A 16552-nucleotide genomic window follows, 5' to 3' on the forward strand; every position below is an offset into this window, starting at 1 on the left:
TGCTTCGCCATCTCCAGAACAGGCCGTAGATCCGATCGCGCGACTTCGCTACACCGCACTCCCACCCAGAAACCCTAACACCTCCACCCCGTCTAACCCTCCTGCCAAGGCCGGGAAGCAGTACTAGACTGCCCCTTGGTCAGCCCGAGCGGAGCGGTCAGATGAGCAACAATGAAGGACGGATAAACTCTCAACGTCGCCTGTGGTGGCGAGAGAAGAGCGAAAGCCTAACGAGAGGGGAAACGACAATTTTTTTTGAGTGGTATATACACTGAGGTAGCGAGGTCCCAAAGCTTCTCGCATCTACTTTTTTTTTGAGACACTCTACTACTACGGTCCGGTGCCCGTGCACGCGGCCCACGAGAGTAGCGGCCCATGATCGTCCAACTGTAAGGGTTTCCAGTTTCCACCTTCCAGAACATTCAGGAGCACTCTCAAAGGAAGAAGAACACCCGCGACCACAGCGGCACCACCACTACGGCGCCGCATATACCACCGCCTCGGCGCCTCGTATTCGCCAAGGGAAAAAGAGCTGCCCTGTCTTCGCCTCGTCTGCCGGAAGCGAAATTTCAAGGAGCACCCACGACTTCGCCCACCGCCGGTACGATCCAATCCGACCTCCGACGCTTTCCTTCCGCGATTTCTCGCCGCGACCAAGGCCGCCTCGCCGTCGTCGATATCGATCTCCGCGTTCCCGCAGCACGTCTCCTTTTCAACATTCTGTAATTTTGTTCGAAGGTGAAAGTGGGCTTCACCTTTATTAGCAGATCAATCAGTTCGTGATGTTGTGCTGCGGTTTTAGGGGCGCAGGGTTATGCCTTTGAGGGTTTAGATCGGAGTTTGCGTCGTTTCGGATCAAATTTGACGTGTTCTCGGGGTTTGGCGCATGGAGTCGGTAGATTTGAGGTTTATATGCCGAGATTTATCAAGGTATTTGACTGGCGGATCTCTCCGTGTGCAGGTGTAGGCTGCGATCTGATCGTGTGACCCAGCGGTGGCCGGGAGCTGCATCGAAGATGAGCGTGGTTGGGTTTGATTTGGGCAACGAGAGCTGCATTGTGGGGGTGGCACGGCAGCGTGGGATCGACGTGGTTCTCAATGAGGAATCCAAACGGGAGACCCCTGCCATCGTCTGCTTCGGTGACAAGCAGCGCTTCATCGGCACTGCAGGCGCTGCCAACTCCACCATGAACCCGAAGAACTCCATTTCACAGATCAAGCGCTTGTTGGGCCGCAAGTTCGCTGATCCTGAGCTGCAGCGCGATCTGCAGTCGTTCCCTTTCCGTGTCTCGGAGGGCCCTGATGGGTTCCCACTCGTCCATGCCCGGTATCTGGGGGAGGAGAATGCTTTCACCCCCACACAGCTGCTTGCCATGGTGCTGTCTAATCTGAAGGCCATTGCTGAGGATAACCTGAAGTCCGCTGTTGTTGATTGCTGCATTGGTATCCCGGTGTATTTCACTGACCTGCAGCGTAGGTCTGTTCTTGATGCTGCCACTATCTCTGGTCTGCGGCCGTTGCGTCTGTTCCATGAGACCACTGCTACTGCATTGGCATATGGCATATATAAGACTGATCTCCCTGAGAATGATCAGCTGAACGTCGCATTTGTTGATGTCGGGCATGCCAGCATGCAGGTAAGCATTGTCGGTTTCAAGAAGGGGCAGCTGAAGATGCTGTCCCACGCATATGACAGGTCTCTTGGCGGAAGAGACTTTGATGAAGCCCTGTTTAAGCACTTTGCGGAAAAATTTAAAGAGGAGTATAAGATTGATGTCTACCAGAATGCCCGTGCCTGCATTAGGTTGCGTGTGGCCTGTGAGAAGCTCAAGAAGATGCTGAGCGCCAATCCGGAGGCACCGATGAATATTGAGTGCTTGATGGATGAGAAGGATGTACGAGGCTTCATCAAGAGGGATGAATTTGAACAGATCAGTGCCCCAGTACTAGAACGTGTGAAAGGGCCATTGGAGAAGGCCTTGGCCGAAGCTGGCTTGACATCAGAAAGTGTGCACTTTGTTGAGGTTGTTGGATCAGGTTCTCGTGTCCCTGCTATAATCAGGATTATCACTGAATTCTTTGGAAAGGAACCGCGGAGAACTATGAATGCAAGTGAATGTGTTGCCCGGGGATGCGCTCTTCAGTGTGCTATACTTAGTCCCACGTTCAAAGTGCGGGAGTTCCAGGTACAAACTTGTCTTCTTATGTTTGGCCTCTGGTCATTTGTTTCTTTTTTTATTCCCAATCTAGCATTTTCATCATTATTATAACGTACGGATAGTTCGTTTTTAAATGTTCTCTTTAAGTTCATGTTCTTCAGAAATTTAGAACAGCTTTCATCTGCTTTCTTCAGTTTATTATTATGTAGGTGTCTTCAACCTTTGATATCTTCATCTCCTGTTGCTTTCATTTGACACCTGTGTAGCAGGAACTGTTGTGTTGATATATTGCAGTTTAAGCAGAATAATGTTCACTTGTAAGATCTTCGAGGCCCAAACTGAGTCTGCCTTCCACCTAGTACCTAAGTGCTAGACTGCATTTTGTAATTTATAAATAATATGACTTTAAGATGGCTTCATTGGTGTGACTGATGACTAGCTTTACATGAACTTTCTAATACGGATCTGCAACAGTTAAACTAAATTAGCCTTATTTTATGTCAATGTTGCAAGTTTTGAATATATCAATGTTGCAAGTTTTGAATAATTTCTCCTTTGATGGCTTTGAGTTCTGTTAAGGCACCGTCCTGTTGTTTGGGGGTGCTAGATACAAGCTACGTGAGCATGGTGTTATATCCTGTGACTTCCTAAAAGCGATGTGTTATAACATGAAATTCATTTTTAATGCACCATGCCATGTTTTTAAGGCGTCCCGCCTTGGACGCTTAGGCGACGCTTAGGCGATAAGGCGCCCCGCCAGCGCCTTACAAATATGCCCGCCTTAGGCGCTTAGGCGTCCGCCTTAGGTGCTTAGGCGTCGCCTAGGCGATAAGGCGCCCCCCCAGCGCCTTAGATCGCCTTACCGCCTTAAAAACATAGGCACCATGTACCTCTAACTATCATATTGGTTTAATATTATGCAGGTTAATGAAGGTTTTCCTTTTTCAATCGCTTTATCATGGAAACCAGATTCCCAGAACAATGAGCCCCAAAAAACAGTGGTATTTCCAAAGGGGAACCCGATCCCGAGCGTCAAAGCTCTGACCTTCTATAGGTCCAATACATTTTCAGTGGATGTTCTGAATGTTGAAACAGAAGATTCGCAAGTAACACAAAAAATTAGCACTTACACGGTAGGTAACATAATACTCCCCCTGTCCCAAAATTCTTGTCTTAAATTTGTCTAAATACGGATGCATGTAATACTAAACAGTAACTTGATACATCCGTATTTAGACAAATATAAGACAAGAATTTTGGGACGGAGGGAGTATATACCTTTTCAGAAGTCATTCAATACACATTCAACTGCTAGACCACCTTAAAATCTATTCCATCCTATGCAGATACTGTGTCCTATACACGGTAGTACTTAGCAGTTTTTGATGGTTACTGATTTGATTTTTGTGCCAAACCCTATGCAGATCGGCCCTTTCCAATCCAGCAAAGGTGAGAAGGCAAAACTGAAAGTGAAAGTTCGTCTCAACATTCACGGAATAGTCTCTCTTGAATCAGCGACGGTAGCTTGCAATACCATGTCCTACTCCTATCACCTTCCTCTGGAAAAACATATAACTTGTCTCTGATGTTGCTAGTACGCTTTCTTTCCTACACAGATGCTGGAGGAGGAAGTGGAAGTTCCAGTATCAGCTACAAGTGAGGTGCCAAAGGATGCTAACAAAATGGAGACAGATGCCACTGATGTCAATATGCAGGAACCTAAAGGTACTACAGACACTGCTGAGGGTGCTACTGGAGATGGGGCACAAGATTCCGAGGAAAAATCTGCTCCTATGGATACTGATGCCAAGGTAATTGACAGAGTTTTGGATTATTATGGTCTTTTGCTCTTAGCATGTTGAGAAGAGCTATTGCTCTATGTGGCTTAAATTTATGCTTACCACTAGGGTGTGTGGATTTGTCTCATGTTAATGGGAATTACTTACCACTGCAGCTTTTTTGTGAAGCTGACAGTGGATCAGTGGTTTGCCATTTACTTGGTAGTCACCAATTCTAATTTATCCAATATTAAACCTTCTCATACTGGTTCAGAATGTTAACTAGTGGTATCTTAGACGTTCCATATGGTTTTTACGCCAAAGGAATCATGATTTGTTCTTGCTAGGAACAAGCTAGTGCTCTAGTTTCATTCATGCATACTTTTGGGAAAGCACTGTTCAGTTTTTGGGCGAGACATGTAATTTATAAAATTATTTTATTTATTTTAGACCGAGCCATCAAAAAGGAAAGTCAAGAAAACCAATGTCCCAGTTGCGGAATTGGTATATGGTGCAATGGGGTCTGCTGAGTTGGAGAAAGCTGTCGAGAAAGAGTATGAAATGGCTCTTCAAGACAGAGTTATGGAAGAAACCAAAGAGAAGAAGAATTCTGTGGAGGCTTATGTTTATGACATGCGTAACAAGGTATGTTGGACTGCATGTTTCGGTGAGGTTCTATTAATCTGTAGCGGTGTGCAGTACCTGATGTTTTCTCTTCTTGTATTTCAGCTTTATGAGAAGTACTCTGATTATGTTACATCGGAGGACAAAGAAACTTTGACGGCTAAGCTTCAGGAGGTTGAGGATTGGCTGTACGAAGATGGCGAGGATGAGACCAAGGGAGTCTATGTTGCAAAACTGGAAGAACTTAAAAAGGCATGCCTTCTTTACTATGTTATACATGGATAGAGCCTTCTTCTGTATTCTCGATTCTGGAGGGCTGAACATTATTTTCCTTCAGGTTGGTGGCCCTATCGAGGCGCGCTACAGAGAGTGGGAAGAAAGAGGTCCTGCTATTGAGCAACTAGCGTACTGCATCCGCAGTTTCAGGGAGGCTGCATTGTCTAGTGACCCAAAGTTTGAGCATATCGACATATCGGAGAAACAAAAGGTACTAACACTCCCACCTATCAGAGGATTAGAAATTCTTATCATGACAGTCTATTCACTGTTATAGTTGTTACTAAATCAAATCACTGGCAAACAATTATTGTTCCTGTTGTAGTTCAGTTGCTAACCTGTATCTGTTACATACAGGTTGTTAATGAGTGCTCGGGAGCGGAGACTTGGCTGCATGAGAAAAAACAGCAGCAGGATGCTTTACCAAAGCATGCTGATCCTGCTCTCCTTGTTTCCGACATTAAGAAGAAGGCGGAAGCACTTGACAGGTTAGTTTTTATAACATAACAACCATCTGTCATGATGTCTACTGTCTATCTGTAACCTTCTACTATTACAGATTTTGCAAATCGATCGTGACAAAGCCAAAGCCAGCACCGAAGCCACAGACCCCACCCCCGGCCGAAACTTCACCACCTCAAACACCAGAGCAGCAGCCAGATGGTGCCACTGAAGCTAGTGAGCCGGCCAGTGAGGGAGGTGCGTGGGAGCAGCCTGCAGCCGAGCAGATGGACACCGACGAACCCGATCCTTCCTCGGCATAGGTTTATTGTTGATCGAAGCAGTTTTTTTATCTGCAAGCTTTTGGGTCTTGTGGCACGCACGATTGCGAGCAAGGTTATGTATGATGTGTTGGAACTTTGAGACAGTTCGGTAGTGTATGTAGCTGTCTGTCCCTGGACTTGGCGTTCTGGCTTTCTTGGTGGTGGGTGATGCAGATGCAGGGTTATCTTCAGATTTTGGTGCCTGATGTCGGCGGTATCTTTGCTGTAGTTTCTATAGCCATCAAGGGTTTGAGCCATGTTAAACATGATCCTGCGTTTTGCTGTACTCCTGTCTGCACCACCAGGACACACCCTCCAAAGCTTGTTTAATCTATTTTTGGTATCTCGGCTCTTGAGGATTTAATGGTAAATAACAAAGCTCAAAAGATTGCCGGTGTAAGAGCAACTCTAGCAGATGAGCAGCATTTGCAGCTTCAAAATCATTTCGAAGCGCTCAACATAATAAGCAAATACAAAGACGCACAAATACTAAGTCGCAACAATTCGAACTCCATATTTTATGGATCCACCTTTTTATTTTAAGCTCGAGGATAGCGGGAAAGGCTCCCACTGACTTTAAGCTAGTCGGAGTAACTTAGCCTAGTGTTATGCATATGACATTAGTCTTTGTTATTATCTTCATGGGAAGTACTTAGCCTAGTGTTATGCATATGACATTAGTCTATGTTATTATCTTCATGGGAAGTAACCTAGAATAGTCTATGTTATTATCTTCATGGGAAGTAATCTAGAATTTTTAGTGGGAAGTAACATAGAGCTAGTATCGTTGGTGGATGTACTTATTAGACTTATTTTGTCTTGGGAAGTGTTATGTGATAGTAACATATTACGTTATTCTAAATATCTCTCTTCTCATTAACTCTGTGCCATATAAACAGATTTATTTTGGGGTGCGTTATATTACTACGTCTCTGATTATTCCCCACTTCATATTTTACAGATTCACCTTGTCAGCGTCTATATTTGTTCTTCACAGATAAAAATTGCATATTGCGTTGAACATCACACTAAGATCAAAATTGACCTAAAGCAACAAATCAGAATTGAGCTAGAATGACTAATGCTCTGTTTGGATGTTGATATTCAGGGCCATGGAATTGCATTCGCCCAATATCAAATCTCCCCAGATTTTGATATTACATTGAAATCGAATTATGTTGTTTGGATGTGCAGGGAATTGACACTTGGAATTCACATGAGAGGCTCAATTCTAAACCTTGTTTGGATGGTCATTCTTTACATTAGAATTGCTCATTTGTGATAGGATGAACATTGTACTTTGATGTAATGTTTAAAACTATATTATATGCAATATGTGAACTTTTTCTGAATAATTGTATATAAAGAGTACAATAGCAGCACTTACAAAAAACTACATTTACATCAGAATCATGTATGCAGCAGCACTGTACACATCAGCACTTGTACAAAAACAGTTGCACTTATACATGAACAACAACACTTATATAGCAGCATCACTTTGAATCGGGCTGTTGAGAAGGATCCATACACCCACACAGTGACATGCAAGAAGCAAAGAAAAATCAGATCAGAGAAAAAAATTAGGGTTTTGGCCCGAGGGGAGAGGGAACGAGGGGGCGTTCCAGATGGGGTTAAAGCACTGGTTGGGAGGGGAGGGTGAGGGGTTAAAGCACTGATTGAAATTGACACAAGAACCAATCAAAACATGATTTTAGTTAACCGATTTTCTCCTTTGTTTGGAAGTGACTTCACGTGAGGGGCCGTGTTCGACTGCTTTCGTTTGCGTTTTTACGCAGTTGAGGTTTCATTGGGCTCCTTAATGCGAGTGCCGAGTGACGACCATATCCTTGTAGCCCTCCTTGATTGCGGCTTTGAAAGTGCAATCATGCCTTTACATCAAGTTTTTGATGTTGATGATAATATACATGTAGGGGACTAACTATGTTCGTCAAGTAAATCTCGGATGTTAGTCTCCGGATGATAAAAGTGTGTGGATCATGGACATACAGAGTTGGTTCTACTCAAGGAAGAATTACTAGATCAAAAGGGTTGTATCTTCGTTTATTCTTGAGTATAAGGATCCCGCACTATTAAGAGGGGATAGGGCCAGTGGAGGACTTGCTTAGTTCAGGAAAACCTAGCTTCTCCACCTTGGTCACATATCCTAAAAACTGCAGCAGAAATATTGCCTCTGCTCCCACACCGGATGTCCGACCCGCACGACGGATATCCGGGCTGCTCCACCGGATATTCGGCTCCTGCTGTCCAATATACATCGAGGTGGTGGTGTAACCCCCGGATGTACGGCCTCTCTGCTGGATATCCGGATGTCCAGCTGGATATCCGGCCCTTTGCTGTCGAGAGAGCATCTGTTTTGTGATGATATCTCCGGATGTCCGGGCACCATGTCAGATATCCGGCCTCTTTGTTTTATTCACTCCTCTTTGTTTTATTACACATGCGTTACACTGTGTCGGATGTCCGACCCCTGTCCAGGATGCCCGGCCTACCCCTGTCACTTACACTACAACGACCATATTTACTCCAATACTATATATAGCCTTCTTCCTCCAAGGGAGAGGGTTGATCATTCACTTTGAGCAATCCCTAAAACACATTTCACTCTCTTTCACTCACTCTCATACACCAAATCTTAGATCCCGAAGGGATTTGAGAGCATTTGTGACAAGTTGCCCAATCAAGTGATAGATCCACTCCTTCCCTTTCTGTGTACCAAAGGAATTCGTGATTTGAGAAAGTCTTGAGCTCTTCCCATCGTTCTTGTTACTCTTGGAGGTTGGGGACTCCTAGTCGGTAGGAGTACTTCGGAGAGGAATCGACCATTGTGATTACCCTCAAAAAGTTCGTGAGGGTTTGGAGACCACCCCAAGGTCTACCACTAGTGGTTGAGAATCGCCTTCACGGTGATATCTCAAAGAGAGAATAGGGTGAGACTTCGTGGCGTTGGTGTGCCATCGTGGTAACACCCACCTCTCTAAACGGTGACATAGCATCCCTCCAAGGAAATGAACATCAGCATACATCCTCGTATCTCGGAGTTGCGGTTATTCCTAACCCTAACTCCCTACTTGTGATTACTTGTCTCTTGGTCTTTACTTGTATCATATTGTGCTTGTTTACTCATATACTTGTGGTACTTGTTTATCTTGCTTAGATCTTAGTATCATACTTGCAATTGTTAGGTTCAATTTCATATTCCGCATTAGTGCCTAAAACTGTTAAGTAAGAATTAAAATTTGTAATTGTACCTATTCACCCCCCCTCTAGGTCCATCTTGATCCTTTCAATTGGTATTAGAGCCTCGTGCTCTATTCTTGTGGCTTAACCTCCCTAGAGCGAGATGAACCCCGATGGGACTCCCCTTGTTACGGATCCGAAGGATAAGAGAGCGGCTTCCACGGAAGCCAAGTCCTTTACTTCTGAGGATCTGGAACGGCTCTTGCTAAGCAAAAGGAGGAGCATGATGCTTCTCTTGAGGCCTTGGTCCAAATGAGATTAGCCACATTAGCTACGATGCTCGCACCACTTTCGGGTGGTGCGGCCTCGAGGCCAACTGTGCCTACTCCTTCACTTGGTCAACAACCTCCTAGCAATGATCACTCTAGTGTTCCATGGCCCTCTGCAAGACCTCAAGTAGAGAAACCTAAGTATAATCCTGGAGGAAAACCTCCTTTGCTTGATGATAGTTACAATTTTGCTTTGTGGAGAGTTGGTATGCAGGACCAACTTAGGTACGCCAATGATGAAATGTTGGACATCTTGGAGCATGGCTCCAACACCGTCGACCCAAAGAATCTCACCCTAAGAGAGACATAGGACAAGCATCTCAACGACACCGCAATCATGTGCATAAGGAAAGGGATGAATGATAAGCAAAGGAGACCTTACATACACATCGCAAGTGCCAAGGAGTTATGGAATAGTATTGTGAGGACGAAGACCGGTACCTCCACTCTCCGGCTAGCTCAATATGAAATTGCCAAAGGTCAATTGCAAAACTTTTGTATGGAGAAAGGTGAAACCCCGAAGTAGCTCCTCCCAAGCAACTGTTAGAAATATGCCCTAGAGGCGATAATAAATTGGTTATTATCATATTTACTTGTTCATGATAATCGTTTATTATCCATGCTAGAATTGTATTGACCGGAAACTAAATACATGTGTGGATACAAGACAACATGTCCCTAGTGAGCCTCTATCGGACTAGCTCGTTGATCAAAGATGGCTATGGTTTCCTAGCCATGGACACGAGTTGTCATTTGATAACCTGATCACATCATTAGGAGAATGATGTGATGGACAAGACCCAAACTATGAACGTAGCATATGATCGTGTTAAGTTTATTGCTCGTTTTTTGCATGTCAAGTATATGTTCCTATGACCATGTAATCATGCAACTCACTGACACCGGAGGAGTGCCTTGTGTGTACCAAACGTCGCAACATAACTGGGTGACTATAAAGGTTCTCTACAGGTATCTCCGAGGGTGTCTGTTGAGTTGGCATGGATCAGGACTGGGATTTGTCACTCCGTATGACGGAGAGGTATCTCTGGGCCCACTCAGCAATACAACATCACAATAAGCTTGCAAGCAATGTGACCAATGAGTTAGTCATGGGATCTTGTATTACGGAACGAGTAAAGAGACTTGCCAGTAACGAGATTGAAGTAGGTATGGAGATACCGACAATCGAATCTCGGGCAAGTAACATACCGATAGACAAAGGGAAATGCATACGGGATTAGCTGAATCCTTGACATCGAGGTTCGACCGATAAGATCTTCGTAGAGTATGTACGGACCAATATGGGCATCCAGGTCCTGCTACGTCTCGAGCTTGCGTTGGTTTTCCCTGAAGAGGAAGGGATGATGCAGCACAATAGCGTAAGTATTTCCCTCAGTTTTTGAGAACCAAGGTATCAATCCAGTAGGAGGTCACGTGCAAGTCCCTCGTACCTGCACAACACGATAGCAACTCGCAACCAACGCTTAGGGGTTGTCAATCCCTTCACGGTCACTTACGAGAGTGAGATCTGATAGAGATAATATTTTTGGTATTTTTGATAGATAGATGCAAAGTAAAAATAAAGGCAAAGTAAAAACAAAATAAGTAAATAAAGTGATATAGATTGATATGATGAGAATAGACCCGGGGGCCGTAGGTTTTGCTAGTGGCTTCTCTCAAGAGCATAAGTATTCTACGGTGGGTGAACAAATTACTGTTGAGCAATTGACAGAATTGAGCATAGTTATGAGTATATCTAGGCAATGATCATGTATATAGGCATCACGTCCGTGACAAGTAGATCGAAACGATTCTGCATCTACTACTATTACTCCACCCATCGACCGCTATCCAGCATGCATCTAGAGTATTAAGTTAAAAACAGAGTAACGCTTTAAGCAAGATGACATGATGTAGAGGGATAAATTCATGCAATATGATAAAAACCCCATCTTGTTATCCTCGATGGCAACAATACAATACGTGCCTTGCTTCCCCTTCTTTCACTGGGTAAGGACACCACAAGATTGAACCCAAATCCATGCACTTCTCCCATTGCAAGAACTACCAATCTAGTTGGCCAAACCAAACGGATAATTCGAAGAGACTTGCAAAGATAACTCAATCATACATAAAAGAATTCAGAGAAGAATCAAATATTTTCCATAGATAATACTGGATCATAAACCCACAATTCATCGGTCTCAACAAACACACCGCAAAAAGAAGATTACATCGAATAGATCTCCACAAGAGAGGGGGAGAACATTGTATTGAGATCCAAAAAGAGAGAAGAAGCCATCTAGCTACTAGCTATGGACCCGAAGGTCTGAAGTAAACTACTCACACTTCATCGGAGGGGCTATGGTGATGATGTAGAAGCCCTTCGTGGTGGATGCCCCCTACGGAGGAGCTCCGAAACAGGCCCCAAGATGGGATCTCATGGATACAGAAGGTTGCGGCGGTGGAATTAGATTTTTGGCTCCTGTACTGATCATACAGGGATACATAGGTATATATAGGAGGAAGGAGTACGTCGGTGGAGCTCCGAGGGGCCCACGAGGTAGGGGGGTGCGCCCAGGGGGGGAGGGCGCGCCCTCCACCCTCGTGACCGCCTTGTGGCTTTCTTGACGGAGGGTCCAAGTCTCCTGGATCTTATCTGATGAGAAAATCACGTTCACGAAGGTTTCATTCCGTTTGGACTCCGTTTGATATTCTGTTTCTTCGAAATACTGAAAAAGGCAAAAAGCAACAATTCTGGGCTGGGCCTCCGGTTAATAGGTTAGTCCCAAAAATAATATAAAAGTGGAAAATAAAGCCCATTATAGTCCAAAACAGTAGATAAAGTAGCATGGAGCAATCAAAAATTATAGATACGTTGGAGACGTATCAAGCATCCCCAAGCTTAATTCCTACTCGTCCTCAAGTAGGTAAATGATAAAAACGAATTTTTGATGCGGAGTGATACTTTGGCATAATTTCAATGTAAATCTTCTTAATCATGGTATGAATATTCAGATCCGAAAGATTCCAGACAAAAGTTAATATTGACATAAAAATAATAACACTTCAAGCATACTAACAAAGCAATTATGTCTTCTCAAAATAACATGGCCAAAGAAAGTCATCCCTACAAAATCATATAGTCTGGCTATGCTCCATCTTCCCCACACAAAGTATTTAAATCATGCACAACCCCGTGACAAGCCAAGCAATTGTTTCATACTTTAACATTTTCAAAACTTTTTCAATCTTCACGCAATACATGAGCGTGAGCCATGGATATAGCACTATATGTGGAAAAAAACGGTGGCTGTGGAGAAGACAAAAAGAGGGAAGATAGTCTCACATCAACTAGGCGTATCAACGGGCTATGGAGATGCCCATCAATAGATATCAATGTGAGTGAGTAGGGATTTCCATGCAACGGATGCACTAGAGCTATAAGTATATGAAAGCTCAACAAAAGAAACTAAGTGGGTGTGCATCCAAACTTGCTTGCTCACGAAGACCTAGGGCATTTTGAGGAAGCCCATCATTGGAATATACAAGACAAGTTCTATAATGAAAAATTCTAACTAGTATATGAAAGTGACGAAATGAGAGACTCTCTATCATGAAGATCATGGTGCTACTTTGAAGCACAAGTGTGGTAAAAGGATAGTAGCATTGCCCCTTCTCTCTTTTTCTCTCATATTTTTTTATTTGGGCCTTTTCTCTTTTTTTATGGCCTCTTTTTTTTTCGTCCGGAGTCTCATCCCGACTTGTGGGGGAATCATAGACTCCATCATCCTTTCCTCACTTGGGACAATGCTCTAATAATGATGATCATCACACTTTTATTTTTCCTTACAACTCAATAATTACAACTCGATACTTAGAACAAAATATGACTCTATATGAATGCCTCCGGCGGTGTACCGGGAAATTCAATTAAACATGAGTGACATGTATGGAAGAATTATGAAAGGTGGCTTTTGCCACAAATACGATGTCAACTACATGATCATGCTGGCAATATGACAATGATGGAGCGTGTCATAATAAACGGAATGGTGGAAAGTTGCATGGCAATATATCTCAGAATGGCTATGGAAATGCCATGATAGGTAGATATGGTGGCTGTTTTGAGGAAGGTTTATGGTGGGTGTATTATACCGGCGAAAAGTGCGCGGTATTAGAGAGGGTAGCAAAGGTGGAAGGATGGGAAGAAGTGCGTATAATCCATGGACTCAACATTAGTCATAAAGAACTCATATACTTATTGCAAAAATCTAGAAGTTATCAAAGCAAAGTATTGCGCGCATGCTCCTAAGGGGATAGATTGGTAGGAAAAGACCATCACTCGTCCCCGACCGCCACTCATAAGGAAGACAATCAATAAATAAATCATGTTCCGAGTTCATCACATAACGGTTCACCATACGTGCATGCTACGGGAATCACAAACTTCAACACAAGTATTCCTTAAATTCACAACTACTCAACTAGCATGACTCTAATATTATCACCTTCATATCTCAAAACAATTATCAAGCATCAAACTTATCTTAGTATTCAACGCACTCAAAAGAAAGTTTCACATATCTTGAACACCAAGTATATTAACATTAAGCAAATTACCATGCTATAAAAGACTCTCAAAATAATCTAAGTGAAGCATGAGAGATCAAGTTTCTTTAAAAAAAATCCACCACCGTGCTCTAAAATATCTAAGTGAAGCACTAGAGCAAAAATTATCACGCTCAAAAGATATAAGTGAAGCACTATGAGCAAAACTATCAAGCTCAAAAGATATAAGTGAAGGACATAGAGTATTCTAACAAATTTCAATTCATGTATGGCTCTCTCAAAAGGTGTGTACAGAAAAGATGATTGTGGTAAACTAACAAGCAAAGACACAAATAATACAAGATGCTCCAAGCAAAACACATATCATGTTGGTGAATAAAAATATAGCTCCAAGTAAATTACCGATGGAAGTGGACGAAAGAGGGGATGCCTTCCGGGGCATCCCCAAGCTTTGACTTTTTGGTGTCCTTGGATTATCTTGGGGGTGCCATGGGAATCCCCAAGCTTAGGCTCTTTTCACTCCTTGTTCCATAATCCATCAAAAGAATTCACCCAAAACTTGAAAACTTCACAACACAAAACTCAACAGAAATCTCGTGAGCTCCGTTAGAGAAAGAAAACAAAAGACTACTTCAAGGTACTGTAATGAACTCATTCTTTATTTATATTGGTGTTAAACCTACTGTATTCCAACTTCCTTATGGTTTATAAACTAATTTACTAGCCATAGATTCATCAAAATAAGCAAACAACACATGAAAAATAGAATCTGTCAAAAACAGAACAGTCTGTAGTAATCTGTAACTAACGCAAACTTCTGGAACTCTAAAAAATTCTACCAAAATAGAAAATCCTGGAAAATTTGTTTATTGATCCGCAGCAAAAAGAATCAACGCAAAATCTCTCTTCAGTAAAAGATGGCAGCTAATCTCGTGAGCGCTAAAGTTTCTGTTTTTCAGCAGAATCAAATCAACTCTCATCGTAGGTTATCCTATAGGTCTTACTTGGCACAAACACTAATTAAAACATAAAACAACATCCAAACAGAAGGTAGATGGATTATTTATTGCTAAACATAAGCAAAAACAAAAAAACATAAAATAAAATTGGGTTGCCTCCCAACAAGCGCTATCGTTTAACGCCCCTAGCTAGGCATAAAAGCAAGGATAGATCTAGGTATTGCCATATTTGGTAGGCAATCCATAAGTGGCTCTCATGATAGATTCATATGGTAATTTTATTTTCTTTCTAGGGAAGTGTTCCATACCCTTCTTTAACGGAAATTGGAATCTAATATTTCCTTCCTTCATATCAATAATTGTACCAATCATTCTAAGGAAAGGTCTACCAAGAATAATAGGACATGAAGGATTGCAATCTATATCAAGAACGATAAAATCTACGGGCACATAATTCCTATTTGCAACAATAAGAACATCATTAATTCTTCCCATAGGCTTTTTAATAGTGGAATCCGCAAGATGCAAGTTTAGAGAGCAATCATCAAAATCACGGAAATCTAGCAAATCACATAAAGTTTTGGGAATAGTAGAGACACTAGCACCCAAATCACACAAAGTATGAAACTCAAAGTCTTTAATTTTAATTTTAATAGTAGGTTCCCACTCATCATAGAGTTTTCTAGGGATTGAAACTTTCAACTCAAGTTTTTCTTCATAAGATTGCATCAAGGCATCAACAATGTGTTCGGTAAAGGCCTTATTTTGACTATAAGCATGAGGAGATTCTAGCACGGATTGCAACAAGGAAATACAACCAATCAAAGAACAATTTTCATAATTAAATTCCTTGAGATACAAAATAGTGGGTTTAGCGATATCACGGTTTCTATTTATTTTAATCCCACTTTCATCAATTTCATCATCAAGATCTAGAAACCCCGAATTCTTAGACCGCCTTCTAGGTAAAGGAAGATAATCTTCAGATTCATCAAGATTCATATTGCAAAACAAAGATTTAATGAGGGACGCATCAATAACTTTTAGATCTTCATCTTTTAGATCTTCATCTTGATTTTCATAGGGATTAGAAGAACACGCTTTAATAAAGGCATCTTTGGAAGCACGCATCCTAGCGGTTCTTTCTTTGCACTCGTCAATGGAAATTCTCATGGATTTGAGAGACTCATTGATATCATGCTTATGAGGAATAGATCTAAGCTTTAAAAAATCAATCTCAAGAGAAATTCTATCAATGTTCCTAGCCAAATCATCAACTTTAAGCAATTTCTCTTCAAGCAAAGCATTGAAATTCTTTTGTGAATTCATAAACTCTTTAACACTACTCTCAAATTCAGAGGGCATCTTATTAAAATTTCCATAAGAGTTGTTGTAGGAATTTCCATAATTATTAGAAGGATTGCTAGGATAAGGCCTAGGATTAAAATTCCCTCTATAAGCGTTGTTTCCAAAACTATTCCTACCACCAAAATTCACATCCATAGATTCATTATTATTCTCAAGCAAGGTAGATAAAGGCATATCATTAGCATCAAGAGGAGTATTTTTAGGAGCAAACATCTTCATAAGTTCATCCATCTTTTCACTCAAAACATTGATTTCTTCTATAGAATGCACTTTTTTACTAGAAGATCTTTCGGTATGCCATTGAGAATAATTAGCCATAATATTATCAAGCAATTTTGTAGCATCTCCTAACGTAATTTCCATAAACGTGCCTCCCGCGGCCGAATCTAAAAGATTTCTAGAAGCAAAGTTCAATCCGGCATAAAAATTTTGTAGGATCATCCATAAATTCAAACCATGAGTAGGACAATTGCGAAGCATTAATTTCATTCTTTCCCAAGATTGGGCAACATGCTCATGATC

At 42.1% G+C, this 16552-nt stretch overlaps 1 protein-coding gene across 1 annotated transcript; it reads left to right on the forward strand.

Annotated features, from left to right (window-relative positions):
- The first annotated feature begins 359 nt into the window (after positions 1-359).
- Positions 360-5944, forward strand: LOC123115065 (heat shock 70 kDa protein 15). Its single transcript, XM_044536348.1, has 10 exons — positions 360-601; positions 962-2186; positions 3083-3292; positions 3584-3679; positions 3776-3970; positions 4388-4582; positions 4667-4813; positions 4899-5048; positions 5195-5325; positions 5397-5944. The coding sequence occupies exons 2-10, from the start codon at positions 1017-1019 to the stop codon at positions 5599-5601; spliced, it is 2499 nt and encodes an 832-aa protein (XP_044392283.1). The 5' UTR covers positions 360-601; positions 962-1016; the 3' UTR covers positions 5602-5944.
- The last annotated feature ends 10608 nt before the right edge of the window (positions 5945-16552 follow it).

Source organism: Triticum aestivum, chromosome 1B, assembly GCF_018294505.1.
Source record: "Triticum aestivum cultivar Chinese Spring chromosome 1B, IWGSC CS RefSeq v2.1, whole genome shotgun sequence".
Classification (NCBI taxonomy): domain Eukaryota; kingdom Viridiplantae; phylum Streptophyta; class Magnoliopsida; order Poales; family Poaceae; genus Triticum; species Triticum aestivum.